At 36.8% G+C, this 19,206-nt stretch overlaps 1 protein-coding gene across 3 annotated transcripts in view; it reads right to left on the minus strand.

Annotated features, from left to right (window-relative positions):
• Window positions 1–2,220: 2,220 nt before the first annotated feature.
• The window catches only part of Dcx (doublecortin), a 77,963-nt gene continuing 60,977 nt past the window's right edge, over window positions 2,221–19,206 (minus strand). For all 3 annotated transcript variants that reach the window (XM_060374278.1, XM_060374276.1, XM_060374277.1), the window contains exons 6-7: window positions 18,344–18,438; window positions 2,221–9,713 (exon numbers count right to left, since the gene is read on the minus strand). In XM_060374278.1, coding sequence (XP_060230261.1) covers window positions 9,657–9,713; window positions 18,344–18,438 — 152 coding nt within the window. In that variant the 3' untranslated portion in view covers window positions 2,221–9,656. The remainder of the gene's footprint in view (window positions 9,714–18,343; window positions 18,439–19,206) is intronic.

A 19,206-nucleotide genomic window follows, 5' to 3' on the forward strand; every position in this document is an offset into this window, starting at 1 on the left:
AACTTGGGAAAACCTCTCCCTTAAAGGAACCCCATTTTCCACATCCTCAGTCCAGATGTGTGGTCTGACAAGGTATGTTTTCCAAATTGTGAGTGTATTTATGGAAATTCTTTTTTAGAAATGCATAAAAACAAAATCACATTTAGTTAGATGTTTAACAAATCATCTTTATTTGGAAAAGTAGAAAAAAAGTTGCATAAGATCAGGCCTGCCCTGGAAAGTTCAGGATAGAAATTTGCCAGTTTTTCTCCATGTTTGGGTTTGTTTTTCTTATAAATATGCGTTAAGTTCCGTTGCTGGTAGGTTTTGGCTACATTTGACATTTAGACAGGTGGAGAAATGTAAAAGGGCATTCAGAGGGTATTTTTCTAGGCAAGGAAAAAAGGGTAGACTATGTCAGCAAGAGTAAGTGTGAATGAGCATTGTAGTGCCAGGGCTACAGTCAGGGGAGGAGGTATGTAAGAGGCTACTGGGCTGTCAGGAGCGGAGAAGACTTAGAGAACAGGGGGTGGGAGGAATTCAAGCCAAATTGATCAAGCATAGGCTGTCTCTCTTTCCTGTTTTCCGTTTCTTCCATATTCCAATTGGCCCACTAATTTCTGGCATTTCTACATCTACACTCCTATAATCACCACATCTCTGCTCTTCATCTCAGGTTCCCATCTTGACTCCTTGAAATAGTTGGGAAGAATGATTCTTTTTTATTTATGTTAAGTGTTAGTCTTAAAATTAAAAAAAACATATTTCTCTCAAAAAAAACTATGATTATAGAAATCTTATGACAAACAATAGTCTCTTCAGTCTGATATTTAGTTAGAGATGCAGGCACTGAACCTAATGTCTCATGGTATCATCCCTTCTAGCTAAGTCTGACAAAAGAAAAAAAATGGAATTTACCAGAGCAGGGAGTTTCCAAATGAGGGAGGGCTTCAGAACCCTTTTGTAGAAGTAGCTCACCCAGAACCACTGGGTCCTGGTCTCAGGGTTCCTGAGTCCATGTTTGTGGAGAAGAGCCTGAGGCTGAGCTTCACCCACAAGCTTCTGAGATCATGCTGATGAACTGCTGTTACTCAATGTGAGGTCAAGAGGAGGATGAAAGGTGGAGGGAGACACTGGGAGGTAGGGCACCCTTGGGGAAAATTCCTTTCAAATATTAAATCACTGATTTTTACAACTCAACCTATTTTTTCATTTCTTTTTCCTTTTAAACTAAACCAGTGTTTGCTGCAGACTAGAATGTAAAAGAAAAGACAAAGCTTTGACTTGAAGCCCTTGTGAGATTAGTTACCTTAATTTTTGTTTGATTAGTATATTTAAAATAATACCCATTTAACTCCCCTGCCCAATTTTTTGCAAAAGAACATTTTCAATCATTGAAATGTACAAAGGATATAGTTTCAAAACAACAGTACTTTAATTTGAGGGTATTGATTTTAAAGACACACACACATACATATAGCTTAACTGATCTTTTTCTTTCCTCCAGAGAGCAATGAACATTTAAAGAAATTTTTATTTAAATCGACCTAGTAAGTCTACATCAAACTCTTATTTGAATTAGGAACACCGAGAAGTTACATACTGATCTACTTTATCTGTCTCAACCAGACCGATGCTTCTGGGACCCAATAAATACTTTGGAAGGGAAAAATTCCTAATCCTCTCAGTCCTGGGCAGTACCTAAGGATGGATGTTTTTGCAACAAAGTTTAGGTATGCACTGTGAACTTTTCATCAACCTCTTCTCATTCTAGTGTCTTGTGTGAGAAGCTAGTCTTTCAAGCCAAGGATAAATTTGATATTTATGAATTCAATATCTATGGATCCTTTCTTCCATAATGGCTGTGCAGGTAACCTCTTAATGAACAGCACATAAAGGTATTTTCAAGAAATGTGAAGAGTCTTCCTATACCTTCTGAAAGCACAGTAATAGAAATTGTCTCTTATTTGGTGACACGGTATACCTTAGCCAAAATATTTTATACACACAAAAAGATTTGATTCTTGCTCAACTTTAGAGAGATATTCAAGATCATATATGCTGCAAACATGCTGTGCTGTTAATTATGGTATTTCCATCATACATTGATTCTCAGTTTCCTCATCTATATAATTAAGGGGAAGAACAATCTAAGGTCTAACTTTCCTGCCAGCTCGGACATTTTGTGGTTATATGATCATTGGTTTGATGATTGAAAAAAGAGAATGTCAGCCAGAAATATTGAAATCAAATTTTATTTTTGGAAAATGACATTACACACATCTTGCAAATGTACACAGAAATGAGAGTTTGATGGAAAACAGAGCTTGAGAGCCAAAAATTTAAAAAAAAAAAAAAAAGATTGCAAGAGCAGCTCTTTGGCTGCCCGGTATTGAACACTGAAGATGCACAGTGTTCACAGTTTACAACACCTCACACACATGGGGGAACTTCTCTAGACAACCTTGAAGTCCTCGAGCCAAAGAGCCCTCATCAAATTATGGTGGGGGAGATTAAAGGTCACAGGAGATTAAGAGGGCCTGCTCTTACCAGCTTACATGGGCCTTGCCAAACATACCAGTCCAAGACAGAACAATAAACCGAAAAAAAGAGTGTCTTCTTGAAACACTGCCTTTGCATCACTCACAGTCTAAAAGTTTGCCTGGGAAGCAGACAGCAATGTATTTAAACCCATGCCTTTGCCTTTGCTGACTGAGTGATAGCTGAAACACAGAAATCTCTGTTGCATGTCTGTCTCAGGTTTGCTTTTCTGTTTTCCCTGAATAATTATTGGTCATCAGACTTCTGATGTCTCCAAATACCTTACAACTAATGCAAGGATCAGGGACATCTTTGGGTTGTGTGATTCTAAGAATTATTCAGGTCTACAATGTAGTCTGGCAGCCAAAGACACTCCCAATTTGCCTCTGATTTTTGTGTAAAAGAGAACTGAGTATTTGATCACCATGCCATTCCTTGAGAAATGGTTAATAAATTCTGAGAAATTGTTGTAAAATTCTTTTCATCCTCCTTTTTTGGTTTATTTGCTCTTTGCCGACTTTACTTGGCAGGAATTCTTGGCCCCTAAATCAGTTATTTACAATTAATTGTAAGATACCAGGGAGCAGGGAGTGAATGGACGGAAGAGGGCCACATGGAAGTATATATTCTTTTCAGAGGTTAAAATGAGCAATTTAAGAAATGTGATGTACACGATCATGCATTTACTCTTCAAAGGTAGTCACTAGCAAGCTAACAACTCTAACACTACAACCATCAATTACAGCTGTTTCGCTACAGTTACTCAATCCTAACTACAGCTATAGGGCAGAAAGGGTAGGCTGTTTCCATTTTAAACTTTCTCCCTTTGAAAATGGCCATAAAATCATTTTCTGTACAAGTTTAATGGCACAAAAAGGTGACCAAAAACATTTGTAATAATTTACTGCACACGAAAAAATGCAAAAGCAGTTTCAAACCATGCATTAGCTGTGTATAAATAATAAGGGGTTGTGGGCTTAATGCTAAAATACAATACACTACCAAACATTGTATGTATTTTAGCATAACCTGTTACTTTCTCAAACACTTTTAAGAGAACTTATGAAGAAAAGTCACTGGAAAATTTGGCAATGCGTATAGTATTGCCAAGCAGTGACACTGACATTCCCAGGGGTTGTGCACTCTGTTTAATTAGCAGCCTGCTAATTACTCAGACATGGACAGGCAGTGCTGAATCAAGAACAGTTTGTGTTAAATGTTTAGGCAAATGTAGTATCAGAAGAACAAATACATTTCAATTAAGCATTATTTCTCTGTAGCCTGGACTTATTAAATACTCTTTCGACTTAAATTAGCTTCAATTGCCTACCAGTTTATCTTTACCAATTCAACAGGTGGCAAAATACAGATCATAATGTTATAACAGAGAGCTTAATGAGTACTGGTAAATGTTTAAACAAATTGTCTCTGATTCCCCCCTCTCCACTCAGCCGAACCAAATGACAGGAACAATTTCTTGTGATCTCTCATGATATTATATTGCAGGTTTTTAAAACTATGAGCAAACTACATGAAATCAACTAAGACTTTTGCCAATTGGAATGGATGAGTGGATGTTTTCCTGTTCAGGTGATTATTTATCTGAGCACGCTGCACAAGGTGGTAGACAGAAGAAGGAGGAGGAACAGAAGAAGAAAAAGAAGAAGAAGAAGAAGAAGAAGAAGAAGAAGAAGAAGAAGAAGAAGAAGAAGAAGAAGAAGAAGAAGCACAAAATATTCTGTACAATGCTTGCTTAGAAGAAAGTAAAGACCAAACATTCATGAGCTGTAAAGGATGATGCTAAGATCTGCTGAAACTAAAACAGATTAGAAGAAAAGGCCAGAATTAGGTTGATTTCTATCAACCTACTTGTGACTGAACAAGGGTAGGACCAGGAATCACTGAGACTAAATAATTTCTTTTCAGTCACAAGACAAAACTTACCAACCATGAAGAGACACATACCCAGAGGCAGGAAAGTGTAAAGGATTTCAAAAGAAGGGGAAGGACCACAAAAGTCAAAGAATGGATGCTTTTTACTATAGAATGAGAGATTGATGAGAACAAATGTAGGCATCCAGAAAGAAAAGGGGAAGTAAAACGACAAAAAGCCACTTAGTTATTTGAGTTATCACCCAGAAATGAGAAATTTCAAAGCATTCAGGTCTTTGCTTTAGATTATAAGATTTTCTCTTCTGACTTCTATGTTCTCTTTGACTTTTTTTTAACTTACCTGCCCTTCTAGCCAAGCAGGAAAGTGTCTTATTTTCCAATAAGAATTCTCTGCTTCCCTAACCCCAGCTACGGGAGATAGGAAAAACAAATTTTCACTTTTAATTCCATAAGATTTTGACACCTGTAAACTTAAGAAACAGTTGACTTCCCAAATGATAGCCAGTCTCACACCAGCTTAGGCAACGTGTAAGCTCTGCAGCAATCCTTAAAGAAGGGACATTCAAATCAACACTAAGAGGCTAGATGTAAAGAATGAGGCTTTTAGTGTGATGACTAAGGAAACTCCATCTTTACCCAAGGAAGATACCTCTCTAATCGAAAGGAAAGCACAAGAAGTCAGTGAACTATTCCACTCCCCATAGGAGCTTCAAAATATTGCTGCCTACTGAGAAAACCAGTTTGAATGTAGAAGCTAAACCTCTTAATATAGGGAAGGCAATATATAACTAAGGCCTAGATGTGGGTTCAAGTGGCCCTATGTGCACAAGAACAGGCTCCAGTCACAATTTTTGACAAGAAGGAAGGAAAGAGAAATATCCAATGCCTTCTATTTCCATAGCAACCAGACCAGTGGGCAGGAAGTCAGTAAATCTATGTTGTCACAGGGCTTCTGCTACACAAGTCTCTTAAACAGCTGTCCCTGAGGCAACCTCATCTTTTGAAAGAAGGTCACGACTGCAGAAGTTCATTTGGGACACATGGACATGCTACTTCTCCCATCCCAAGGACGTTTGTTTACTTCTCTGTTTTCTAAAAGGAAAATCTATTTGGAATCAAATATGAGAGGAAATGGAAAAAATCTCCACCTAGAATATTGAAGAGACTGGGTATAGAGACACAATTTTATACAAATCAAGCATTGGGCTACTTGCCTTAAACTTAGGCTGGATGTTTCTAAAGGGTAACTAGAATATAGAAGCTACATACCCACTTTAGGATTCCTTGGTCACTCCCAACTGGAGAAGGAACAATTGAGAAGTTCCTGAAGTTGGGTGAACTTAGTAAGAGGTCTTTAAGATTTCAATTAATATTCGTTAGTTCCCAGAGAGCCTTGCTGCAAAGAAATCTATACATACAGATTAAGATGCCCTAATTTCTGTCATGGAAAGTCACAGAAACAGGCTACACAAAGAGATAGGATATACTGTGTAAGGTCTCTGTGTGTTATTTTGGTACAAATATAAATATTTAATGTCAGCCAGTTCACATTTTAGTGACAAAACCACTTGCTTATACCTGAAAATTTTTTGCATCAGGCAATATGGCTATGGGGACATTGAGACTGAATTCAAACACAAGACTTGATTATCTTCTAGCTTGGCTCACTACCATATTTTAAAGGCAATTGTTGTTAGTAGTAATGGTAGCTAGACTAGTATTTTCAACACTAAAAGTCATCTGAGAAAGGATAAACAAAGCTATTTTTATTTTCTCTGCGCTGGAAACAAGAAACCACTCCCTTAACCCTGGGAGGAACAATCAGCATGCAATGGGGTTGAAGGAAGCTTATAAGTAGGAACATAGTCATTTTCCATTCTACTTGGATCAAACAGAAGTCCAGGGGCCTATTGGAAAGATTCCTCAAAGTGGCCCATCAAGCCTCTGGTGCTCAAAACCTCGATGTCCCCTTCTTTTGGGAGCCATCTGCAGCCTATGTGGATAAAGCAATGTGAAATTGAGGAGGAAGGGCAAGATTAGGTTGTTGAGTGGGTTTCTTGCTGAGATCAACAAAACAGCATATGGATCCAGGATGCAACATGACCCTGGGAACGAATTTTCAAGATCTTTGCAGAAGACAATACTAGCTAGTTAGAAAAGACCCTGGAATAGGAGCCAAGAGATATAGGTTCTAATCTCAGCACTTTACTTGGGAGGAAATCACTTTACTTGTCTTTTCTGGCCTAAAGAAAATGAAGACTTTGGAGAAGATGATGTGATCTTAAGCTTCCTTCCAGCTGAAAAAAGTTATGATTCAGTCTAGACTAAGCCTAAAGCTCATAAGGACACAAAGCAGTCATGCTAGTAGCTATCCTTTCCAAAACAGTTATAAGAAGCTTTTCTCTTACTTTATTTCTAGTTAGCACTACTTAGGACATTAGTTGTTCAAGCCAGCCCCATATATACATTTCCCCTTTTGCCCCTATTTCTGTTTCCGTGGGGAAGAAAAGTCAAGAGGCAGGAACAAGTAACATAGAGAGAGAGAGAGAGAGAGAGAGAGAGAGAGAGAGAGAGAGAGAGAGAGAAAGAGAGAGAGAGAGAGAGAGAGAGAGAGTGTGTGTGTGTGTGTGTGTGTGTGTGTGTGTGTGTGTGTGACAAAGAGGGAGACATTATGAGAAGCAGTGGCAAATGCTTCCTGAAAATGCATACTGAACTCAATGAGACTAAAGTGGTAAAACTAGACTAGGTAAAACTGAGACTGAGTAAGAGTAGTGCAGGAACTTTATGCAAGGGAATTACTTGAATATGAACCAATATAAAATGAAATTTTTAGAGGCAAGTCTTCTACTATACCAAGCCCTGTTACAGGAACTAGTAGAGAAAAAAAAGCTTGTTTACATGTATATGTGCCTGTGTACAAATGAAAAATATTTGTTAAATGTTTTCTTGTAGTCCAAAGAAAGACAGAAAGGGCACTGTTGAGATGTGGTTTATAAGCTACAAGTAAGGAAATACTCAGAGAACTACCAAGAAGGCTGAGCATGAGTAACTTTGAATTTTCTTTGCATTTACTCTTTCAATAAGATCTCCATGTTTCATCTTAAATGAATACTGAGGACTACATGTAATGTGCTGAAAGACCCACATGGATCTTGTTGGAGGACCTGGCCCAGAGGTTAAAAATAAACCTCCCACCACAATTTCAATCCATCCCAAATACCAATTTTCTCTAATTAACTCAAATGTTCTTGGAGGCACTAAGAAATCACTGAGATTCTAGAAAGGAATAGGAGCTGAACAAAATGGGCTTCTTAATCATTTCATGTGGGTATACAAATAAACCTCATCATTTGGGGCTCTTCAATGACCAGTTTAACCAGAAACCAGAACTCTCATCATCCCACTTCTCCTGAACCAAAAAAGAAAATGTTTCTTGTAATCCTGTAATTAAGGACATCTGAAAAGTTTTGAGGGGGCTCTAGTTACCCCTTCCATCCTACTTCCCCTGCACATCAGCAATGCCACCGAGTTGCCATCAATTCATGTTGAGTTGTTCTGCAATATTTCTTAATTATGAAGCAGCCTACACACACACACACACACACAAACACACAAACACACACACACATGAACTTCATACTCATTCTACTTAGAATGGAGGGACAACTACCTATCATTCAGCAGCCAAACAACATCTTGGCTTTGAATGCTGCACCTTTCAAATTATCTGAACAATTACAAAGGAAATCTTCCTATCTATTAAAATTAAACACAGAATTAGCATGCATGGCTTTCACCTAAATTTAGTTGTCTTGGCTATTATGGGCTATGATTACAGACAAAAAGCAGTGTTATAAACCTGTACCTCAAAAACTGAGAGTTGTTTCAAGTGATCAATCCTTAATAAAGAGAAATCCTTTCTAATGTTAAAGACAAGTGAAAGGTCTTTGCATCTTAAGTATGAAATATTAGGATTATAGATAGAAAAGAGTTACTTAAAATATGCCATAACATTTCATTTAAAATATAATTAGAATTTCTGGTCCACATCGAAATTATTACTGTAAGTGTAACTGTTAAAAAGGTATCAAAAGACTGAATTCTATTGAATTGGCCTCTAATCATTGTGTTTTCTCCTGGAGCTTTCTGTTTGGCAGTGAGAGCATGATTTCTAAACTACAGTATTCTGCATTTTTTTTGGTAAATTTTCTGCTTGTGTTTTTTTAGATAAAGGAAAAAATCACCAGCTTATAAAAAAAGGAGCCTGAAGAGTTTTCTCCTGAAATACAGACTTGAGGTTTTATAAAAAGGATACGGTTTCTTGCTATAAAAAGCTACCAAAAGGTGTCAGACCTGAAAACAAATTCTCACAGTGTTTGTAGTGTTGGCTGTTTACAAGGCATCCAATAGAACAGAGCTAGAACTGAGCTAGATGGATATACCATACCATTCATGTAACTGTGTATGTTAGAAAGCCTCCTGGAAGAATCATATATGTGACATCATGTACCTCAAACTCATCAATTATTTACTGATTCAAAATTTTCCCAACAGAGGGGTTGACCAGGAATCCACTGTGCTTAATGTAAATCCTACTGAAACTTGGGCAGTTTTTGCCCCCAATTCTGCCTTATATCTTTCAGCTAGCTCTATACCATAGCCCTAAGCACATGGTGTTCACATTATAAGTAGCTGCTGTTTCTCCCTCTCAACAGCCAGGATTAATGCTAAACAATACACTGGGGATTCATGTAAGAGCAAAGAGTGAGACCAAGGATCTGGCTTGCCACTCTTCTGAGATCCTCCAGCATTCTGAAGATACAGAGGCAAGGGACACTTAGGTTTTTCACTTTTAGATCTGCATATGAATGTTTTCCCCCACACACAAACATTTTAAGTGATATGTATGTAAACGGCTTTCCACAAAAGAAAGACTAGTATTTGAATGAATTGAGTTGGGGAAATACAAAGGCCCCTAAGCATTCAGTAGAAAGGTCATGGACTAGCACATTTTGCAGTTCTGGAAAATCACTCAAAAGGATGGTTATCAATCTGTCTCTCATAACTGGTAATTGTGAATTAGTGGCCCAGAGGAAAAGTCACATAAAAATAAACCCTACATACTACAGAGTGTTTTGAAAAATAACAACAACAAAAAAATGTTTAAGCACCAATAGCCTTGTTGGTCACTTGAGCGAAAGCATTCTGCTATGATGATAGGCTTTGACTTAACCTCTAAGCTTTCACATGGAATCTCCAAGTGAGTCAGAGTCATCCAGTGACAGCGGCAGATACAAGTCCTGTAAGAAAAAAAGAGACAAAGTTAACTCTCCTTTTTTGCCCTTTTATCATCATCATCATCATCATCATCATCATCATTATCTTTATTGACATTATATCCTGGTATAGCCTCCTTCCTTATCTCCTCCCAGTCCCAGCCTCCCTCTCTTGCCCCCCGATGTTCCTCTTCTAGTCCACTGATAGGGGAGATACTCCTCCCCTACTATCTGATTCCAGTCTATCAGGTCTCATCAGGACTATCTGATTCCTCTTTCTGTGGCCTAGTAAGGCCACCTTGCAAGGGCAAGGTGATCAAAAAACAGGCAACTGAGTTCATGCCAGTAACTTCCCCTACTCCCTTTACTAAAGAACCCACTTGGAGACTGAAATGCCCATGGACTACATCTGTGCAGGGGTACTAGGTTACCTCAATGCATGGTCCTTGGTTGATATATCAGTCTCTGCAGGAGCCCCTGAGCCCAGATTTTTTCGTTCTGTTGGTTTCCTTGTGGAGCTCTTGTCCCCTTCAGGTCTTTCTATCTTCCCCTTCTTTTATAAGATTCCCTGCACTCTGCCCAAAGTTTGGCTATGAGTCTCAGTATCTCCGTTGATACTCTGCTGAGTGGAGTCTTTCAGAGGCCCTCTGTGGAAGGCTCCTGCCTTGATCTCTGTCTTCTACTTTCAATGTCTATCCTGTTTGCCCTTCTGAATGAGGATTTAACCTCTTACCTACAGTCTTCTTTGTTCTTTAGATTTTTTAGAACTATAGATTTTAGTGTGTTTATCCTATATTATATGGCAAATATCCACTTATAAGTGAGTATATACCATGTGTGTCTTTCTGCTTCTGGGATACCTCACTCAGGATGACCTTTTCCATTTCCCACCATTTGCAAATTTCATGTTTTCCTTGTTTTTAATTGCTGAGTAGTTTCCATTGTGTAAATGTACCACAATTTCTGTATCCATTCCTCCATTGAGGGACATCTAGGTTGTTTACACATTCTGGTTACTATGAATAAAGCTGCTATTAACATATTTGAGCAAATGTCCTTGTTGTATGTTAGAGTCTCTTTAAGGTGTATGCCCAGTAGTGCAATCATTTAGGGCAAGGTACTTATACATTAACGCTCTTTTACTTGGTACTTTAAGCTTTGAAATGGTTTTAGTTGCTTGAAATATCATTTTTCTAATTTTATTTTAAAATAATTAATTAATCACAATGAGCTTTAAAAGTTTTTCAAGAGGTACCTCTATATTATATTAAGATACTCCGTACTCAGCTTCCCCTAGAAGGTAACAGCTTGCAAATTGACATGTTCTTATTTGATTGTGTGTGGCTATGTTTGTTAAGTGTAAGAAGCACAATCTTGAGGAAGTAATGAAAGTACAAAAGCCACTTGTAAAGTTGAACTGAAGCAGAGCAACAGACTGTAGAACTGCATCTGTAACTGGATTTAGTTCTTAAATATTTGTCTACAGCGCAAGTTGCTCATGGACAAAAACACATCTTTGAGCTGCAGACTCACAGAAATGTGTAGTGGGGCTCTGAAATCTTGACCCTTCATTAATATTATAACACTCTCAAAATAAACTTTTTCAGAACGCTGGAAATTAATCAAACACAACAAAACAAGAAGCATTTATGCAAGAAAGATGACTGGATTTAAGTAAGACTACTAAGATTTTTGGTGTCCTATCTTGCATTGTTTTCATTTTCCCTGTCAGGCTCCACAGTATCTTTGAACACCAGCAATCTCCAAGATCCACACAACTGTAACCTCAAAGCCACCGACTAATACAATTGAGCTTGGAGAAACTGTAAGGTCTTATTTCCAAATAATTGTCATGTTGACCTGTGTAGGAGTCTTCTTAAAGAGTTCTCCTTTATTTGATTTGATTCAGAGAACACTTTTGCTGTCAGCATTCTTGGGGGGGGGGGGAGGGGTCATTATTCAATACAGCTATTTAAAAATCACAACTTCTTAGCCAGGCCTAGTGTGGTGATGCACACCTTCAACAGCACTTGGGAGGCAGAAGCAGGCAGATATTTGTGGTTTTGAGGTCAACCTGTTCTGTACAATAGGTGCCACGATAGCCAGGGCTACATGTTAATACCCTATCTATTAAAAAAATACAGCTTTCCATAAAGTGTGTGTGTGTGTGTGTGTGTGTGTGTGTGTGTGTGTGCAAGTATGTGTGTTTGCATGTGAAAAAGTTGGAAAAAATAAAATGGCTAAAAACTTATAAGGACAAGCTGTAAAATTAGCTGTACATGGGAAGCTTTGAAGCTCTCTAAACACCTATTCTGGGGAATCTAAGAGTCCAGCTACACATTGATAACTGAGTTCATGCTCAGTAAAAACCTAAGTTTGTCCTAATCTTTCAGCCCAAGATGACTTTGGGGACATGTGCAAGTAGCAATAAAAACTAAGCCACATTTGTTAACTGCCTGATAGGCGGTTGAAATAATGACCCAATGTTCACAGAACCGATCAAGAACAGAAGTTTACTGGCAATATTTAAAGAACTCAAACAAATCATTTTGAATAGTAGTCACCACCGGCATCCTTGTCCTACAACAAATACTAAAGAGAGGTCTCTCAAGGAGCTGATACCATTTCAGGCCTACATTAATGAAAAAAACAAAAAACAAAAAACAAAAACAAAAACAAAACAACAGTAGGATAAACTTGTAAATACATTCCAGAGATTTATATACATTCCAGGTTTTATAGATACTCTTAAAGTTGATTGAAATATATATTTTATTATATATATAAGTTTACAAAATGAGATTATGAGATATATTTAGATAACAAAAATAGTCACTATATAGAAGTAAATAACATATCTGGATTCACATAGTTTCTTTCATGTATGAGAAGAACAATTAAATCTACTTCCTTCCTAATTGCTTTATTAAATTAGTCACTTTGTAGATTTGTATATTGGTTCACATAGCTTGTCTGTTATGTCATATAACTCGTCTGTTATGTATCTGTGCTATACATGCCCCATTTCCTCAACTGCTGTAGTCCCTCTGGTCACCTCTGTTCTGTTTTTCATCTCTAGGTATTTACTTTTTTTTTTTACTTTTTTTAAAAAAATCCATGCACAAGTGACATCATGCAATAGTTCTCTGTATGTGTCTGGTTTATTTCAAAAGACAACTGTATGATCTGGTAATTACAAAAATGTGTTGATGGACATTTTGTGTATAAAGACGTAATTTGTATGTTTATAAGAGGCCAGAGGAGGGGAAGAGAATCAGTGCTACTCTGTAGCAAACAATTTAGGCAGTGTTTAAATAAAGTTGCTATTAATCTAGATTGTATTAAGATAGCAATTAGACAATTGAACATAGAGATGAATGTTGAGACCCAGAGCTTCAATGGGGTAAGAGTTTCCAAGTGGCCTTTATATAATTCAAATTATTTATGTACTTCCTGAGAAATACCCACACAGTTCACTAACTTGCAGTATCAATCTCATTTCTTGTCTTTTTACACAACTGAAGAAAACAAAATGCAGTTACTGGTCTTATAGTTCATAAGATTTTAGAACTAGAAAGACAGTTAAAGATTTTTGTAGTCTACCTCAGGGCCCTAAAAGAGTTTACTTAGTGGCCTTCCATCTCAAGATTATATTCATTAGTCCATTTGAGGTGTTGAAACTTTTAGTTATTACAGTTGGATTACTTATCTGAGTTCCATCAGTTTTTCTTACATATTTACTGGTGTAATGTTCTTAAGGAGCATACACATATTCATAAACACATTTTCTGCAAGTATTAACATTTTCACCATCAGGAATTTTTTTTTCCTACTAACAAAATTTAAGTTTATTTTTCCCCCTACTATTTGTATAGCCATCACGACTTTAGTATGTTAGATCTACAATGTATGTTAGATGGATATATTTCTTCATCTAACTTGTCTGTTACTTTGTATCTTTTGATCTCTATCTTTCAACTTCCCTTTTTCCTGTGATTTTACTCTTTATATATTTATGGTTTTTGGTCTATATTGCTTCCATTTTGATAGCATAAAGATGGGTCATGAATTAAAAAATATTCTGCCAATCACAGCTCCTAATTTGAGCACTTAATCTACTAATCTTTAGAGTAGTTGCTAGTAAATAGGAATTATATCAGGCATCCCCCTATTTTCTGTCTTGTCTCTTTTGTTCCATATTCAATTTTGGTTTTGGTTTAAATGCATACTTTCTGGTATATAATTTCATTGATTGTTTTAACTAATTTTATCAAGAATTATTTTTAAATGTTAATATAATTATAATTCTTAGCTTGTTTGGTGTAAATAATTATCGTTGCAGAGTTTACCTCATAAGAAATGAGGAGAGGTCTAAGAGTTGAATTGTGAGAACTCTTTTTGTAATTGCTGTGACTTCGAAAGAGTGAAGATTAGGGCTGTGGAAAGAATCTATAGGAATAAAGCTAGGCATGAACCACTTCTATACTTCTATCAATTCATTTCATATTCAAAGCCTGAGGCGTTTTGTAAGGGAAGACCAATGATCAGAAAAAGTAATTACCTCAGCATTCTGTTTTTGCTGATTGATAGGTAGAAATACAGAAACATGCAATACAAATAATTTCCACCTGAAATTCATTTGTTTAGTCCCTTGGAGCCCTACAGAACAAAATGTTTGTAACAAATACAGCTGTGCTGGCAATACTATTGCATTAGAAAAAAAAAAACAGAAAGTTACTCTTTGGTACAAGGAACTTATAGTCCAAAGGAATTCAGGAAGGACTTTGGAAAAACCTAGCTTCTGGTTTAGGGTTTGCTACTTTTTTTCAAACAAACACTGCACTTTTGGTCATAAAACATTGTTTTTACTGATGTTTTAAGGTTTGCAAGTCTGTTTGCCTTACCAGCCTTTTCAAAGCTTATTCAAGATCCCAGTTAATTAGCACTTCTCTAAAATCTTTGCCAGATCCCATCTTACTTGAGTTCCCATCAAAAGTCCTTCCCACCCTGTTTTATATTCTTGTTTGTATTATCCAAAGCCATTTATATTTGAACTAATTATGCTTGTGATCTCAGTGTCAGGATGCTACTGTATTTATCAAACTCTTTCTATACACTGCTAGGAGGGCAAAAAAATCTGCAAATAGATATATTTTCCTTTAATTTCCATTTTGTAGAAAATTCTTCAACTTTGGAATTATGGGTGGAATCACTAAAGTGGAAACCACTTTAATTAAATCAAAGAGCTTTTCTATATTTCTATATTTTAAAATGTCTTTAACAAGGTATTATCGCCAAAAACAGTCTTCAATAAATAGTTGTTAAATCATACTGAGGTTGTCATTAATTTCTGTAACTTTTGCCCTCATCTGTAAAATAGGAATCATATACAACTGTTCTTTGTCTTTCACAGGGATATTACAAGGCTAAGTAAGAACATGGCTTGTGAAAGGTTAAAACAGTATAGCAATACAAAATAAAATGTTGTTCTCATTAAGGACCTTAAGATGTACTGTGTGTCCACATTGCAGCACTTGAGTATGCGCACTTTGGCTAACCCCATTGCAGCTGCATTAGAGGAGTCTCCTTGAGCTGCCTAAGAAAAGCCAAACATCTGATTACAGCTTAGAGGCCCAGCGCAGCCATCAAAATTTACCAAGGGGATGCTAGGACTTCAAGATTGTTTCCAATTACACAGAAGAAAAGTGATTGCCTCCGCCACCTGTTTCCTGTCTCCAGCATGACTCACACCTTTCAGGTCCACTTGGACAGAAGTCCAGATGAGATCTACTCTGGCCACTGCCCAGGGACATTGATGGTTCTAAGGCTCAAATAGCAAGTAAGGTGAAAGCACAAATGCAAAGCTCAGACCTGAGATTTGGAAGGACTGAGGTAAGGTCACAACTAACTTTTAGATTATCCCAAAAAGTCAACTCAATCTCTATTTCAGGCCAAGTAAATATGAAGCCGTTACTTCCTGTAGGATGCACAGAAGGGGGCATACATCTTCATTTCTAGAATGTACTGTCCTGAAAGGTAAAAATATCAGGAATTCTTCCAGATTTAAAAATGGTGAAAGAAAGACAATGTTCAGAAAAAAACATTGTCAAATGAATGTAAGACTTGATCCTAGATTAGATCCTGGACCAGAAAAAGAATGTCATGTAAGCAATTGCTAAAATTTGAACACAGACTATAACATTTTTATGTCTTTGTTTATTAAATCTCATGATTTTGAAAATTGTACCATGGTTATAAACCACTTTGTCCTTAGGAAAGGTACATTGGATATTTCATTATATTGCAAATTAATCTAAAATAACTCAGAAAATAGTAAAAAAAAAACCTTTACATTCATATACAACTAAAAATGAGAGTACAGAAAAATAAATGGAGCAAAACAGAAATAACTGATAAATGTGTATAAAGAGAATTTTTATTACTACAACTCCTCTTCAAGTTTGAAGTGATAAAAATATTTTAAATAGTGTATTATAATAAAAATCTAAGCGCATATAATTTTTAAAAGTTTGTCTAGAAAAGTATGATATAATTTATTAGCTTGTGTTCATTTTTCTGTTTTAAAAATTAATCTCAATACAATACATTGAGAATTTCACAAAGATAACAGTGCAGCTCTGACAATGCTGCTACCCATGAGCTTTGTCTAGTTCTTTAGTGACTGAAATTGTGTGTAGAACTTAGTGAAAAATAAACAAGCCACAAGTGTCTACAAGTCCAACCAGGAGCAACCAATTTGAAAATACCAAAACTCACCTGAATGGTTTACAAAGAATTGATCCTCAACCTAAGTGAGCTGGATGTACATGCCAGGGAGAGGCTGAATGATACAATTGTGCAGAGAAAATGCCCAGACTGCCTCTGAGACCCTGGGAAAAGTCAATGGAAAGGCCTGGCATAGAACGCACATCCCAGAAATGAAAGTAATTGCAGAAAGTCATAGAGTGAAGGTAGAAGCAACATAGTCTTGAAGGGTCTCCATGAAAACTGCATCATCAGAGATGGTTTGTTTCCATCTTGTAAAGTTTATATTCACAAACTTTGCTACTTAGGAAATAACTAAAAACCAACTGTAAAGTGATTTTCACACATCTTACAACTTCTGAGTAACAAAGCCTACAGAGACAGTTGAGTTCATCAATAGGGGAAATAAAAGGGTGGTTAAAGGAAAGAAACAGGCATTATCAATAAGAGGGCAAGCAAAGGCAATTAAACAGGAAGCTAGAGTATGCTGTAAGAAAGATAATGACATGTCAGATACTGGTATACTATAAAATATTTTTAAAGTTATAGTGTGTGTGTGTGTGTGTGTGTGTGTGTGTGTGTGTTTACATTTTCCTACACCACAGCACACATATGGAGAATTCTGGGTATTGAACCAAAGTTGCCAGGCTTTGAGACAAATCTCTTTACCCACTGAGTCTCTGTTAAGTATTTAGCAATTTACTTTCTGTGGAGTGGGAGAGGAATGATAATCTTGATTTATTTGCTGACTTCCATGGTCCAAATAATTAGTGCTGTGACCAAGTTAAAGTTTATAGCATGATGTCATTACACATTTACACATCGAGGGCTGTGTGTTTGTTTCTAAATACATAAATACAACCTGCTCAGCCTGTGTAATGTTACCTTTATGTATGCTTTCAGGGCTGGCCATTTAGTATTGAATAACCAGTTGGTGTGCTCCTCCCTGGGGAAGACTGTTTCTCTCTCTTTCTCAGCATTCCTTAGTTGCCTGTAGTTCTTTGTCCAAGGTTGATGTCTCATGAGTTTTTCCACTTCCACATTTAAAAAAATATCAACTCAAAAGCTAATGTAAAATGACTCTAGAATAGCACTGGTGGGGACATGCATTCTAGTTGTGCTGCTAATTTTGTTGCCCTAGTAAGATAGTTAGATATTTGGCTGGGTTTCAGTTCCCTTGTCTATGTAAAACTTAACAGTATTATTGAAATAATGTGATAAAATATTCCTGCCTACAAAATCTTCCATTCTGGTCACTGTATGATGGAGTTGAACATACTGATGAGACTTTTGCCATTTTGCATTTCACACCAGGACTTTTGGGCCGGTAAGCAAAAAAATCCTAGTGGAACTTGCTTTCCAGTGTGATGATCAGAGAAAAACACATCTATACTATCTAAGGTATAAGAAATTTAAAACAGTGAACATTCCATATTCTCTACATAAGAGAGTTTTCTCGGAAGCAATATGCTTGGAAATTGATCCTAGGTAAATTTTTGCAGTGTTTATTAAATCTAAAGTTTTTTGCATACCAGGAGCCCTTGGCATTAGCTTTGCTATTATGTTGGAATTGGTGAAATAAGTGTTATGGTTTGCTTTTGATTTTTATCATTGCTTCAGAAAGAATATTTGAGATTTTGGTACCACTTTTGGGAGAAATGTTAAAATTTAACTGAAAAAAATATTAAAAACAAGGGTTAGAGAAATCAATATAACAGATTCAAGGCTTTTTCACTGCTGGAGTTCTTGGAACTTCAACTTAACGGTATCAATAGAAGAAAATTCTGTCTTCAGAGTGCTGTTGAAATACAATGAATGAGGTATGCTAACCAGCCTTTTAAGAAACTGTAAGTGCAAAGTGGTTTAGTAAGGTATAAGAGACATAATACCTTGTGCTTCCGCAGACTTCCAGGGCTCGTGGGTGTAGAGATAGGAGACTGCTTCGACTTGGGTGTAGAAAGTTGACTACTGGAAGTTCCATTTGCTAATCCGGGGCAAGAGAAAAGGACAGAATAAAAACCATCAGCATATAAAAGAGCAGGTTCTCTCCTCCTAAGACACTAAGAACATTCAAACAAGGCAAAAAGTCGACCAAATGATTTGTTGGAATCCAACCAAACTGAAAAGAAACATGTTCTTCAAATGCCCAAAAAACTGCCATCCTCAGTTAATGTGGTCCTGCACAGAGCAAAGCATCCATAATCCTCACCCTGCCCAGTGCTTCTCAGTGACAGGGACCTACTTCTTTTCAAAACCTTTCATATTAAGTACCAGGTTTGATCCTCACATCTCTGGGAGACAGTTTGATAAAGTATTATTTTACCTTAAGTTTGGAGATAAGAAAGGTAAGATACAGAGAATGTATGTACCTTATATTTAGGGAAAGAAATATGGGTACTTTGGGCTAGGACATATCCCCTTTGGAGTCAGTTGAATGAAAATGATTTAGAACAGACCCACCTATCAATCTTTAACCCTTTCCTACTGTGTCCAGGGTGAAAACAATGGAAAGAAACACAAAGTAGACTAGTCAGAAAGAAGATTGAAGTAAATTGGAGAAGCAGAAAGTAATTTTTAAAGAAGAGCTTCAATGGAAAAAAAATGGAGCAAAAGATAGATAGTGGGAGATCTGGAATGGAAGCAAGAAAGAAAAAGAGAATAGAATAAAAGACCAAGAACACAGTGAAAGGCATAGGGAAATGGAAATTAATTCTAGATCATGGTGAACATCAGGGTGCAACACCAACCTGTC

The sequence above is a fragment of the Meriones unguiculatus genome, chromosome X, assembly GCF_030254825.1.
Source record: "Meriones unguiculatus strain TT.TT164.6M chromosome X, Bangor_MerUng_6.1, whole genome shotgun sequence".
NCBI classification, from domain to species: domain Eukaryota; kingdom Metazoa; phylum Chordata; class Mammalia; order Rodentia; family Muridae; genus Meriones; species Meriones unguiculatus.